The following is a 15,727-nucleotide window of genomic DNA, read 5'->3' as shown; positions in this document are numbered from 1 at the left end:
CTCATTTCAGACAATACTGATCCTTCTATATACTGGTTTGGTTCTTCTAAGTTCATTTTCATCCTTTCCCTCTTTAGTTTTCCTTTCTTCTTTCATTCTCTTCTACTTTATTTCTTGCCCATTTTCTCCTGTCCACTTCCAGTTCAACAATTAACTGCACTGTATAGTTTTTTCCTCATTAGTACTGTTTTTGAAATTTCTCAGCAATTAAAATATATTGAAATGTTTTAGTGTGTTGAGGTCTTTTTCCACCTCTTGTAGATACCACCAACACACAATCTTGCATATTTTCCACTTAAAGTTTTACCTTTCTCTATCCTCTCCTCAACTCGCAATGCCAAGACTAGGCTGAAAGTTCTAATATTCATAATACTACATGCCAGTATTCCCCCCCCCCCCCCCCCCCCTCGCACAAAGTACAGTTTAACCTTCGGCTGACTATGTTTTTCACACACTCCCCTATTCTGCAAAATATATTATTCTTCATCTTCTGCCAACATTTCCCCATTTGAGCCCATAAGATATGCAATTAGTAATTTCTTGTTACACATATTTTACTTTGTTTTTGCGACATCACGCGTACAACAAAAGTAGTAGCAGGTGATCTAGAAAACGTTCAAAATAATAGACATGACTACTACAATTTTCAAATTTCACAACTGCGACTGAGAAACAGTGAAAAATCTACTTTCATTCTTATAATAGCTATTCCAGTAAAGTGAAGTTTCAGAGAACAAGTAAATTTTGTAGTTACTGGTCTGGACTTAAACTACAAAGTTCTCCATCAATTTGCCTCAAGGTTTTGACTCTTATTATTATTGCACATGAAAAACTTTGTGTATCCTTTAAAATTTAATATTCAACAAAATAGTGCCACAAATGTTCAACATTCAAACTGAGCTCCCTCTGCCACAAAAAATTTGCTACATCCAAATGTATTGAAATGCTCCCAATCACCTCCACACAACTATTCAACATGTCAACAACTAGTGAAGAACTCTCTTCCTATACAAAGAAATGCTCAGTGTGCAGTATAGGTCGCAATTCTAGGAACAGGTCAAAGGCTGCCGAATTCACGTCTAAACTGGTGATTCTGCAACTTCTGACTGTATATCATAAACAATTCATGGGGACATAATTATCACAGTGGGGGCAGGTGAGTCCACACAAATTCTTGATTTTTTTTTTTAACATTTCTCTTGAATTTGTGCCTTATTACTTCAAATATTGTAAAAACAGCTCGGAATGAAACACAGTAAAAATCATATTGCTCGCTATCCTGTGTATTATTATCACAGTTCACAAATGTTCATGAAAATTACGATGATGTAAGAGGTAACTTCTGTCTTCTTGATGTTTTCCCTCTTTTTGTCTTTTGGAAGTTGTGTGTGTGTATTCACTGCACTGATATTTGATATAACACACAAAACAATGAAATCAATTCACCAGTAAAAATAAACTTTCCCAGGAAAGCATTAATTTCTTTGCTGAGTATGTAATAATAGCTGCGCAGTTTCTGAATTTCACTTAACTGAATATGAAAGCACATGTACCAAACAACTGTACATAACGATTTCTCCATTAGATTTTCCATGGCCTGCTATAAAAGTATAATCTAAAATTAAGTAAGAATATTCAAAATTTTAAAATTCTTTAAAAGATGAAAAAAGTGAATCAAAAGAGAACTGAAGTGTAATGAAACACAACACATAAGCTATGTTCACTTCTATTGCAAAAGCAGGAAAGATTTAAGCACGCAAATGTGATGTGATGAATGACACAGAAACACAAGGAACATCCACTTCACTTTTAGGCAGGGAATAATTTTCAGATCCAATGATCAATAAGTTGAAAGGAAATTTTAAACAGATGACTATAGCGAAAAAAAAGATGTGGACTTCCAATTCAATATGGCACACTGCCAAAAATAATGCTTCTGAAAAGAATTCCCCATTACCACAAAATATTTATGATCGGTAACAGTCTTATTAATATGGTTGAAATCTAGAATATCTCAACAATTTCACACTTGCCGTGAAGTATCATCCTCCTCTTTCCTGTATTCATTTTTGTGTAAACTGATAAAACGTCAACATCCTTTCTGTCCTTCCAATTGAGATCCAGCATTACATTTCCTCCTAAAATTAAAGAAAGTTTACTTTCAGACCTACAGTCAATTCTATTTTGCACTAACTGGAGAATTTATCATGTGTAACTTTTTATTCTTTTTGAATCCATTAATGAAAGTGGTTTTAAAGTCTACACCCACTGAATCTTCACAGCCAGAAAATGTTTTAGGCAATACTGCTATTGAATTCAACTGGTTCCAAAATTTCAGGCAGACACACATCACCTCCATAACAGTTACGTCTTATAGCAAGCACATTTTTCAGTTATGATAACAAAACGTGTTCCGGCACTTCATTTGGTCCCTAGTGACTTCATGAGTGTTTTCTATCTGACTTCTGCTCTTTCCATTACTTCAGCAGCTAATGTGGATTTAGGTTTTGTACAAAAATAACATCTTTAGATTTAACATTTGCCATAAACACTATGTACATATGATTATAATATGTGTAAGAAACAACAGAAGTATTCATATATTGATGCCAAGTCTAATGTAGACTTACAAAATGAATAAATAAATAAATGAAGATAGAAAAGGGGAAGGAATGAATTGATATACATTATCAACTGATTTACGTACTCCCAAACAGCTGGTTGAAGTGGTGTCTGAGACATCATCGGAGAAATCAGAATCTACCAAAATAATGCCATATGGCAAAGAAAAATTTTTAAAAGGAAAAAAAGTGTGTGTGTATATATATATAAAAATTGTTGTGCAACTGAGGCTTCTAAATTTATTTTTCAAATTAAAGGTATTTCAGAACCAACTACTTTACAGTGTTGTTCATATGTTTTACTCAAAATACATACTCTTACAGATGATGACAAATTTTATACTTTGTGACAATATGAAACTTATTATCACCTACTCCACCACCCATTCATCCACACAACATACCCCATTCCATTTCTGTTTATCCATTCATTCAAAGCTGATTACTAAGTCTACAACTTTTGGATACTGAAAAATGTGCTCCAGCACTAACACACTGTCACTTTATGTACATACAAATATAAGCCAGACAATGTGATATCAAATTATAAAAAGCAGTGATATGTTTAGTTAGAAAAATGTAGTATGAGAAACTAATTTGCAGCAACATGCAGAGTAAGTAGGAGCCCATAACATTTTTCTTCAAAAGTTAATGTTAATTGGAAACAACTTCATATTTTAAAACACAAATTAGTAAGGAACACCTTGAAAGCCACAACTTCTAGGATCAGGTACCAAAGCTCAGTGTCTGAAAACTTTGAAATAAAGGCAGGAGTTTGTCAAGGAGATGGGTTGTCATCGATTATGTTCAACTTGTTGCTGGATGAAATGGTCCAACAGTGAAGACAGACAAACCAAACCATGGTTACTAATGATGTACAAATAGGGTACAAAATAAAACATAACAACACCACAGTAGATGGCTTAGTCTTTGCTGATGATATGGAATTTTTACATGAGAACAAAGATGATGCAAAATGGCACTGAAATATCTTGCTGTAGTTACAGCAGTCAGCCTTCAAGACAGTGTACAGTACGACCAGTGGTGGAGAATATGAACAGCTTCTACCATCTTGGGGAAAAAATATAACAAGTTAGTTACAGACCCATAAAAACATAACAGACAGGAGCCAAATGCTGCAGAAACTATGATATGTAGCAAAGATAACATCTGGAAAGAGAAACCCGTTTAGAAATGTCAAACTGGGACACAGTATTTCAACAATTAGAAATACTGGATTATATGCACTGGAAATTACCACTTTTAGCAAGAGAGCCTGTATCCATCTGGAAAAGAGGAGGAAAGAAAGATGTCAAGAGACTTCTGAAGGAAAAAAAAATTGGTGAAGATTGGATATACAGATCAAGGCAGGAACTTTATGAGTGTGTTGAACTTATTTCAAGTATGATATGTAGGAGAAGATTTGCTGGGTACATCATGAGGATGAACGAAAAAACATTTACCAACAAGAACCTGAATGCATGAAAGAAGTCGGGGGGGGGGGGGGGGGGGGGGGGGTGTCGGAGGACCAAGTCATCCATCATCCTGAATGGTCAAAATGAACCAAATAAGCATACAAATTCCGTGATCAGTGCTTTCAGTACTACGAGTTTCAAGAACCAAATAAAAGAACTTCAAATGCGCTTCTATGCAGACGCAAACAACGATTATCTGTTGGCAAAGACAGATAATGACAATTTTTCACAAAAAATACTTCATAAATACAAATTTAACTAGATAACAAAAATGCAGTATGGCCAATGAAAAACATTTTTACTGACAAAATTACACGTATAATTTCCCCACACAAGTTACATTTCTCTAGAATGATATGAACTGCTACAGTTCTTATCCTTCTGTAAGCTACAGATGATTGATTTAAGATAACAGCAAACAAACAAAATACCTAACAATGTACTTACCTGTGACATCTATAAAGATATTTCTAAATTTGAAAATCTTTTGTCAGAAAAAATTACTTTAAGAGAATCAGCATCTAAAAGTAGAACTGTCTATTTGTTATTTCCCTAAAATGGACTACACCATCTAGAGTGCAAAGTGTATGAAACATTCTTTCAAATAACTGATATAAATACAATCACAAAGTAAATATCAAGAAATAGAAATATCAGATTTAAGATCCTTCCCCTCCCCCTCCCTCCCCCCCAAAAAGGAAAGAATTACAACTGAAGATGATATATGCGTTTTAAAAAACTGCAAGATACAATAACAGATAATCATAATTTACATGTGGTCTTTCTCCTCACAAGGAACATAAAAAGTTAAATTTAGTTTATCGTGCTCACACACAAGCAGAATCATAATGAAGCTACTGAAGTATTACATGAGTCTGTCAATGATAAAAGTAATGTACAAGTGAATATTCTAAGGGAAGTAATGCATACTAAATCTAACAATACCTGTCTTTGTTGTAGCCATTCAGAAGCTGCTCATGTAGCTTTTTCTCATACTCTTGATGTTTCCCCTGCTGCATTTCTTCTTTTGTAAAGCTCGCTTCTGGATCACCTTTAAAAGAATAGCAAGAAAAAATTTTTAATGGTCAGCAAAAGTATTTCAATTTTATTTATGACGCTGGCCAGCAGAATGACATTATAAAAGATAAATTCCCATTTCATGAAGGTGTCCAAACAAACTTAGTAATAATTACAGAGCTATGTGCAATACGCAATGAGGTGACAAAAGTCATGGGAGATGTCCGAATATCATGTTGGACCTAACTTTGCTCAGGATAGTGCAGCAACTCAGTGTGGCGTGGACTCAATAAGTCGTTAGAAGTCCCCTGCAGAAATATTAAACCATGCTGCCCCTACAGCCATCCATAAATGCGAAAGTGTTGTCAGTGCAAGATTTTGTGTACAAATTGACCTCTTGATTATGTCCCTTAAATGTCTGATGGGATTCATGTCAGGTGATCTGCGTGGCCATATCGTTCACTCAAACTGTCCAGAACAATCTTCAAACAAATTGCAAACAACTGTGTCCTGGTGACATGACGCATTGTCATCTATAAAAATTCCATTGTTCTTTGGGAACATGAAGCCCATGAATGGCTGCAAGTGGTCTCCAAGTAGCCGAACACAACCACTTCCAATCAATAATTGGTTCAGGTCTATCAGAGGACACAGTCCATTCCATGTGAACACAACTCACACCACTGTCGAGCCACCACAAGCTTGCACAGTGCTTTGTTGATAACTTGGGTCCATGGCTTCATGGGATCTGCACCACACTTCAACCCTGCCATCAACTCCTACCAAGCAAACTCTGAAATCATCTGACCAGGACATGGTTTTCCAGTTGTCTAGGATCCAACCAATATGGTCACGAGCCCATGAGAGGTATTACAGGTGATTTCGTGCTGTTAGTAAAGGCACTCGCATCTGTCATCTGCTGCCATAGCCCATTAAAGCCAAATTTTGTCACACAATTTTAACCGATACATTCGTTGCATGTCCCTCATTGATTTTTGCGTTATTGCACGCAATGTTGCTTGTCTGTTAGCACTGACAACTCTACACAAATGCCACTGCTCTTGATTGTTAAGCGAAGGTCGTCAGCCACTGTCTTGTTTGTGGTGAGAGGTAATGCCTGAAATTTGGTATTCTCGGCACATTCTTGACGCTGTGGTTCTCAGGATATTGAATACCCTAATGATTTCCAAAACAGAATGTCCCATGTGTTTAGCTCCAACTACCATTCCTCATTCAAAGTCTGTTAATTCCGTTCGTGTGGCCATACTCTTGTTGGAAATATTTTCACATGGATCAACTGAGTACAAATAACTGCTCCGCCAATCCACTGCCCTCGTGTATGTGATACTACTGCCATCTGTATGAGTGCATATTGCTATCCCACGACTTTTGCCACCTCTGTGTAGTGAATAGTTTGAGGATTTTCATATAAAATTTTATTTCAGTCATAATTTTCGCTCACCTCAAACTATACAATTAAACACTGAACCTGTTAAAAATATTCAGCATAGAGAAAAACCTGGTATAAAATTACAGCACACAAAATAATGTGGTACTCAATATTCTACAAAATAATGTGGTACTCAATATTCTCAACGACACTTTCACTAAATTATATATGGTGTTGCAAGACCACTTAGAAGTGGAATATAAAGCTCAGAATTACACTAGGTACAGTATTTAAACAATCGAAACTCCAGGTCAGAATAATAACAATAACATAAAGAAAACACGGATTGCCATTCACCATAAGGAAAACATGCAGAGTTGCAGACAGGCACAATGAGACGACACAAATTAGCTTCTGGTTAAAACCTTCATTAGAAAAGGAAAACACACACACACACACACACACACACACACACACACACACAGCTGCCAGACATGGTGTGTGTGTGTGTGTGTGTGTGTGTGTGTGTGTGTGTGTGTGTGTGTGGGCGCGCGCGTGCGCGCAACTTTACATGTCATCTTTATGGTCAGTCGCATCTATCTTTTCCTTATATTGTAGGTTTAGTACTTATTAGAGAAACACTCAGGACTTACAGGAACCAAAAGTATCCGGACAGCCCCAAAAACATACTTTTTCATATTAGGTGCATTGTGCTGCCACCTACTGCCAGGTACTCTGCCTCAGTGACCTCAGTAGTCATTAGACATCATGATAAAGCATAATGAGATGCTCCACGGAACTCATTGTCTTCGAACACAGTCAGGTGATTGGGTATCACTTGTGTCATACATCTGTATGCGATATTTCCACACTCCTAAACATCTCTAGGTCCACTGTTTCCAAAGTGATAGTGAAGTGGAAATGTGAAGGGACATGTACAGCACAAAAGTGTACAGGTCGATCTAATCTGTTGATTGACAGAGGCCGCTGACAGTTGAAGAGGGTCATAATGCGTAATAGGCAGACATCTATCCAGACCATCACACAGGAATTACAAACTGCATCAGGTTCCACTGCAAGTACTATGTGGGAGGTGAGAAATCTTGGATTTCATGGTCGAGCAGCGGCTCATAAGCCACACATCACACCAGTAAATGCCAAATGATGCCTATCTTGGTGTAAGGAGCGTAAACGATTAAACAGTGGAAAAACGTTGTGTGCAGTGACGAATCATGGTACACAATGTGGCGATCCAATGGCAGGGTGTACGTATGGCGAATGCCCGGTTAACGTCATCTGCCAGCATGTGTAGAGCCAACAGTAAAATTCGGAAGCGGTGATGTTATGGTATGGTCGAGTTTTTCAAGGAGGGGGCTTGCACCCCTTGTTTTGTGTGACACCATCACAGCACAGGCTTACACTGATGTTTTAAGCACCTTCTTGCTTCCCACTGTTGAATAGCAATTCAGGGATGGCGATTGCATCTTTCAACATGATCGAGCACCTGTTCATAATGCACGGCCTGTGGCCGAGTGGTTACACGACAATCACATCCCTGTAATGTACTGGCCTGCACAGAGTCCTGATGTGAATCCTCCAGAACACCTTTGGAATGTCGACTACGTGCCGCGCCTCACCAACTGACATCGATACCTCTCCTCAGTGGAGCATTCCGCTACGACTGGGCTGCCATTCCCCAAGAAACCTTCCAGCACCTGACTGAACATATGCCTGCGAGAGTGGGTGGGTCAACACCATATTGAATTCCAGCATTACCGATGGAGGGTGCCAGAAACTTAAGTCATTTTCAGCCAGGTGTCGGGATACTTTTGATCACAGTGTATGTGCTTATGAGGCAGGTTCTTATTAAAACAAATTTTATTTTTCTGGTTGATCTTGCAAGCAAAATGTTGAAACCACTGACTTTTTAAGTTGTTGGGGATGTGTTTCATAAATGGTCTTTTTTAAAATTATTTCTTTACATTATGTATCACAATTAACTTGCTCACACTTCTGTTGTTTATCAAAATACAGATCCTGTCAGGTTAAACTAAACACTGTGATAAATTTCGTCAACAACCATGGTTCAGCTTATTATATAGATGATAAGTTCATTAGTGATGGAGCACGAGCTTAGATTGGAAAAGAAGGGGCAGTAGAACTGGCTGTCTCTTTTTCATATGAACTCTTCTGGCATTCCACATGAATGACAGTAAACCTACATCTGGTTGGCCTCACAAGGAATTTGAAACCTATTGGTCACAAAATGTTAGTCCAGTGCCCAAATCACTTAGTCACCACACTTTATAGTTTCAAGAGTTATTTGAAGAAATTATGCAACCACATGGTGTATATGTATTGGGACAACCGGGAAATCTGGGAATTTTGTCATCTGGGAAAAACCTGTGAATTCTAAAGAATTCACGGACTTTTTCATTGTTTCAGTTTTCAATTACTTTTTTTAAATTTTGACTAGTAAGGACTAATAGTCTAACAAAGACTTTTACTTTAGCCAGCTACTGCAACAATAATATGTTGAGTAAGAAATTTACTACAGATTTTAAAGTTATCCAGGGACCATGAATTACTTTGCGAAGTGAAGTGGAAGCCGGGATTGCCATTTATATCAAGAAGTAATACAAAATATAACCTCCAATTTTGCAGTGATTAGCATTTTGAGGCTTTTGCTATAGAAGCAGAACCAATGGGACATTCACAGTTGTGATGCAATGGGCTCCCTCTTATGATTTTGTGTTATTTATGAAATAATTACATGCATTATTGAAGTTTTTTTAACTTCTAAACAGAATGACATACATTCCTACTGTAATGTTAAGAGGACATTTTAATTTAAATGTTCAAGGTAATTATAGTGGAGAGTTATAATGAAACACCTTATCATTTTATATGCACTAAGTCTCCTTCATACAATTTATAGAAAGAGTTACGGTAATCAGTAGTGCTACTACTGACAACATCTCTATAGAAACACTTAAATTGAGTAAATACATGCAGTTAAATTATAAGACTAACGAATAAAAAGGAGTTCAGGGCTAATAAATGTAGCATGAACTGTATTGGCACACTGGAAAGAAGTATGCAACACGTTTGGCATCAGTAAAAATGTAATATATTGTGTTAAGTAATGTGCAGTTTCCAAGAAAAGCATTTCAAAGCAAGTTTAACAAATTACGACATTTAGTCAAATGAAAACCTTAAATATTTTTTTAAATATTATTTATTGTGCAGAAGTGGTACAAAGCTGTATCACTTTTCAACATAATCTCCCCATGCTCATGCTCAATGCAAGTCCTCCAGCACTTACAAACTGCATAAATTCCTTTAGAAAAAAATTCTTTTGGTAGTCTGTGCGACCACTCACACATCGCGTGGCATATCTCTTCATCAGAATGGAACTTATTTCCTCCCATTGCGTCTCTGAATGGTCCAAACACATGGAAATCACTTGGGGCAAGGTCTGGGTTGCTCGCTCCCTTCGTTTCCGGTTGGTGGAAGTGAACCCAGACTTCGTTCCCAGTAATGATTCTTGCAAGGAAGCCATCACTTCCCATTCAAAGCGCCGAAGAAGTTCTTCACAAGCATCAACATGTCGTTCTCTCATTTCAGGAGTCGGTTGCCGTGGCACCCATCTTGCAGACACTTTGTGAAACTGGAGCACATCATGCACAATGTGGTGTGCTGACCCATGACATGTAAACATGCTGCAATGTCATTCAGTGTCACTTGGCAGTTTTCCTTCACTATGGCTTCAACTGCTACAATGTTCTGTGGAGTCACAACTCGTTGTGCCTGACCTGGACGAGGAGCATCTTCCACTGAAATCACACCATTTGCGAACTTCCTACTCCATTCACAGACTTGCTGCTGTGATGGACTTGGTGCTGTGACAAACATTCATTGCCGTACTGAACCTTCATTTGTCGAATTTCAATAGGTTTCACACCTTCACTACGCAAAAACCGAATAACAGAACACTGTTCTTCCCTGGTCCAAGTCACAAGTGGGGCAGCCAGTTTTATACTGATACTGCAATGGTATGTGTGCATCTGCACTATGCTGCCACCTACAGGCCATTCTGCAAGCTATTTGTAGCATGCTTACCAACTTACTGGATAACTGCACAAAATTTCGATTTGTTATTACAAATTTAAGGCTTTCATTTGACTCACCCTCGTACAATTCTCATTTATTTCAAATTTATGTTTTGCAAGTATTCCTGGGGATACGGAAATCAGCTGCAACTGCTGCTAAATATAGCAGTTCATTTTCCATAGCAGAACTTCGACACTGTGACATTCGTAATACTGACTAAAATTGCTCGTGTGCTAAGTGTCAGGGTGAGTGACCGATTACAGGCAATATTGCATTTGACGGATCGCTGCAATCCATCACTTACATGTGGGACCCATAACAGGTCACAGGAAAATATTGCAAATGGCGGTTTGAAATGTGTTCCTTTCTCACAATATGAATTATGTTACAGTTTTCTTAAATCACAGAGCATTTGACTCTCATTCAAAACTTAACACCCTGTAGACCAGCCGCATAAAAAAAAGTTTTTGGACCCAGAAGACCAGCCATCTATGTCATTATTTAAAATTTTACTGGTCCAATAAATAAATAAATCTTAAAGGGTAACACATGCTAAAAAAGACTTATGTTATATGTGAAAACTTAACTTTTCTTGTAGCTATACTGTATGTATATTAATTCAAAACAATTTTTCCAATTTGTGTGTTCACACTAGTTAACAGTGATGCTGCTATTGGCTGACTACGTCATGTGTCCTATGCTCTGAATATCTGCTGTCACTGGCTGACATGAGCACATTCCAGATCTTGATTCCAGTGCTTCGGAAGCTACCAGGCTGTGTTTGGTGGAATTCATATTTATGCTGTCATAACATGAAAAATGTGCACTGAATATGTCACTGTGCACCACAGATATTTCAAAACGTGTCTTTTTCATTTCCTAAAGTTCCGGGAAGTTCTACATCAGTGTTTGAATGAGAGTCGAATGCTCTGTGATTTAAGAAAATCAGTCCTTTGAATGGTAAAGGTTTTACATCTCCCAGGGAAGTATATTGTCACTCAACATGGGAAAATAGTATTTTCACCTGGGAAAAAGTGTATTTTCAACCAGGAAATCCAGGTTTTTTTTTTTTTTCCCAGCTTATGCACTCTGAACCAGTAGCTTTTATAAAACTTTATTTGTGCCAAGGCACGTTAATGTATTTCTTCAAGTAATTTAATCCAAAGCCACAGAGATCAACTTCCATTACTGTTTAAACAGTAACATGCATAAATATGATGTAATGGTTGGCAACCAGAGATAACTAAGTTTAAAGTTATTTCTAATAACTTAACAGTGTGTGTCAATACAGACACTGAGTAGTTGACCATTAGGTCAACATTAATGATACAGTATGTCATGTACACTCTGCGAACGACAAACATGTGCACTGAGTATGGGAAAATGATGGGATATACACATCTATATGAGTGGTTGTTAGTCTACTTTCATCTACACAGTCTCTGCTGAAGAGAGAGAAGGCTGAAGAATATTCACAGGTTCTGCCTTGGAAACCAGTTCTTGGAATTTTCTGACATCTGACATTAAATTTATAACCCATCAGAAAATTGCTACCAGCGAATGAAATTGCAGGGCAAATATTTATAACAACTATCAGGTTGAAAGAACCCAAGGCTACCATAGTTATTACAAAATCTACACAGTGTGATATGCAGGTGAGGCCGATTACGAAAACCAGTGCCAATGCTCAAACTATAATTTCACAACTTATGAAAAATCCAAAGCAAAAACACAGCTGATAAGCTGTTCTGATGATTTTATTACATTTTGCAGACATAACAGTGGCCAATAAGACTTTCTGTCAATGTGAATACATGAATATGTTACACAACTCATCTAAACATTTGCCTTAAGTTAGACAGAGCAAAACCATCATGGGAACAGCACAAGCCACTCCCACTGTTTTGAGTCTGACACTAAATATCCTAAAAATGGTGTGTCATCCAACACAAAATAATTGTCACCACTGAGAGAGAGAGAGAGAGAGAGAGAGAGAGAGAGAGAGAGAGAGAGAGAGAATGGGGGGGTGGAGGTGTGTGCTTTCCTCTAAAGTAAGTGGCCTTATGTGCTCATTATTTTGGGGGACATTCTGCCGATCTTATTACATAAATTAAGCATTATCCACACCAAAAATTTTAGCCAAATGCTGTGGAAATGAAATACACGTGCAACATCCTCTCTGTCCCTACTCTCAACTGCATCATATTAATAGCTTAACATCTACTCATTAGGAAAACTTCCAAACATGTCTCCATTGAGAATAAGTGAAACTCTGACCTGTTTCTAATCTAGGCGTGAATCACCATTTCCTATCAGTACAGAAATCAAACAGCTTTTGGCCATCTAATTTTCAAACTGTTATTTTATTTGGCTACCAGATTCAGCAATTTACTACGCCATCTGCGGCCCCATGACCAATGTGCAGGAAGATTCCAACCTCAGTTCCAGTCAAAACAGGGGCCAGCATTCAAATACTGTTTTCTGTAGATTTCTGCTTGATACAGCAATCACTTCAATCATCATCTTCTGACAGAAGGTAGATGATAGTTGAAGTGATCACTGTATCAAACAGAAATCTACAGATACCAGTATTTGAATGCTGGCCCCTATTTTGACACGAACCGAGGTTGGTATCTTCCTACACATCAGCCAGGGGACCTGAAGATGGGGTAGTCAATTGCCAGAGCTGGCAGCCAAATAAAATAACAGTTTGGAAATTAGACGGCTGAGTCCTGCAACCATCTCTAAAAAGATGGATATACAGATACTTTCCTATCAGTGTTGCCAGTGTAACATAGATGAAAACATTTCCAAATATTCATTGCCTCTTTAGTGCCTCAATTATATTTTTTATATATTTCATTCACAAAGTAAATCATAGTGTAGCTCCAGAATTCAATTATTATAATTTTTATTTATTTTTCTGGTAACAAGAGACAAAAAGAACATTACAAATGTAAAATATTTCTGATATATCACTTTTGCCTCAGGCTCTTTGGCTGACATTTACTAGGAGACATTTCTGATGTTTCACTAGCAGAAGTAGCTGGCTCTGTCAGAGGTTCACCTTCCACTGCTGATCCAGTCTACTATCAGTAATGGAGGGTGAACCTTTCACAATGAAAGCCACTACTGCTACCGAAACATCAGAAAAATTATTAATCAGATGTTGGTTAACGATCACAAGATAAATGCAAACAGGCAATATGTCAACAAGCATTCACAAAAACCTGAACAATTTAATAAAATATTGTATTAGGATTCGTCTAGCTAACTGTGCAACAACAAATTTCAACAGTCAAACTGAAATACAAATGCAGCCATTGTTAGAATGTGTAAAAATAGTTACGTTACAGATTTGAGAGAAAAATTAATATCTGCAATTGCGGTCACATACTTCTGTCAGTCTAATTCCTGACTTGGAGGACAGGCATGTACGAATGCAACATTCCTCCCATAAAAGTAGAATAATAAGAATATTGAGTACTCACTTTCCCATTCTGCATCTCTTGCAAATATATATATACATTTTTGAGAACAATACACAAGGATGAGTTTGAAGGTAAAAAATGAACTATAAGTGCAAGGCTTTGTGTGTCTCATATTACATGAGGACTGATTTTAAAAAAGCAACTTCAACAAATCTCTCATTCCATTTTTTTTTTTTGTTCTCTTGCTCAACCACTGCAGCATGAAAGATAAGAGTATGTAATAAGATAACAACAGTCCATTGATTTCAGAAATTACCTAAATCATGAAGGTACATGCAGTCTGGTTTAGGGCATGGCTGATTCTTCATAAAGTGAGAGCAGTATTTTGTAGTGCCTAATGATGTTTTTATAGTCCTACCATCTACAGAAATGTTGTTAACTGCCTGAATAGCCCTCAAGGCATCATCAGCTTTATGGTACGTTACATATGCACTTGCACTAGGACCCTGTAAATCAAAACAAAAGCATATTTATTTTATGGATGTGAATCAATTTGTCAAAAAGATAGAGAAATACAAATAATTACTTGATAGCTTTACTCAACAACAACAACAACAACAATAGTGAAATTTTATTGTACAAAGATAGTCAGTCAGTCAAGTCAAGCATTTTAAATCCCTAAGACTGAGGATAAATGGAAGGCATTCTGGGAAGCACTATGTTCACGATCTTGTGCTGAGGCTGAACACTGCTATCTTCACTACAATAAAGATCTCCATTATCTTTGACATTGAATCACAAGGCTCATCTGCTTACTTTCACTTTATTATCTTGTATGGTGCCACATTTTGAGGTAATTCATGCACTCAACTAGAAATGGGTGGTCACACTGATCTGCGGTGTTAGTTAGCGAACTTCATATAGGCCGTTTTTAAGATGTGTCACAATTCTAACTCTGCATCCCTGTACAAATATCGCATCATGGGAAATGTTGTTGACAACAGTGACACTTTCAGGAGAAACTGTAACAATCACTCAGGAAACACTAGACAGAAAAACAATGCATACTTTGATAACTTCCTTCAGCATTGTACAGGAAAGTGTTCACTATTCATTGGGTTGCACTTTCAATAGGCTTCCAGCAAAACTAAAAAACTGAGTGAAACTCCAAGTACTCAAATCCTATTTGAAAGCTTTCCTTGTGGCACACTACTACTATTCTGTACAAGAGTTCCTCACCATAGTTGAGAACTTTTCTCTGTAATGTGTTATTTATTCCTATACTCTCTATCATACTTTATTAAATATTTGATTCTTTGTTCATGTATTTTCTAATCATCATTCTGTCAACTATTTACATACTCATTTCGTGACCGAGTAGCTTTGACTCTCTTGGTCCCATTAGGTGTGGTTGGAATGACTAATGGCCACAGTATTGCAATGTGGAAATGTGGAAGACAATGGGGAACCACCATATTTTCTTTCCCTCGTACTTGCAGTTTCTTTGCTAAAACTGTAATGATGGCTTAGTTCTGGGTGAAACAGTCCAGAGATAAAATAGACAAGTCATATGGGTATCCAGATGGTGTAGAGTTGCCAAACAGAAAAAGAACGCTAATCATGGTCGGATACACTGAATGTGTGGGAAACTAGAGGATCTAATGGTATAAATGGAAAAGG

General features: G+C 37.3%; 1 protein-coding gene across 2 annotated transcripts in view; it reads right to left on the bottom strand.

The window, feature by feature from the left end:
• Window positions 1–15,727, bottom strand: part of LOC126183186 (probable WRKY transcription factor protein 1) — a 196,433-nt gene that overhangs the window by 138,408 nt on the left and 42,298 nt on the right. For both annotated transcript variants that reach the window (XM_049924920.1, XM_049924919.1), the window contains exons 5-6: window positions 14,364–14,553; window positions 5,042–5,147 (exon numbers count right to left, since the gene is read on the bottom strand). In XM_049924920.1, the coding sequence (XP_049780877.1) occupies window positions 5,042–5,147; window positions 14,364–14,553 (296 nt within the window). The remainder of the gene's footprint in view (window positions 1–5,041; window positions 5,148–14,363; window positions 14,554–15,727) is intronic.

This window comes from Schistocerca cancellata, chromosome 4 (genome assembly GCF_023864275.1).
Source record: "Schistocerca cancellata isolate TAMUIC-IGC-003103 chromosome 4, iqSchCanc2.1, whole genome shotgun sequence".
Classification (NCBI taxonomy): Eukaryota; Metazoa; Arthropoda; class Insecta; order Orthoptera; family Acrididae; genus Schistocerca; species Schistocerca cancellata.
This window is presented reverse-complemented; position numbering and strand designations above follow the sequence as displayed.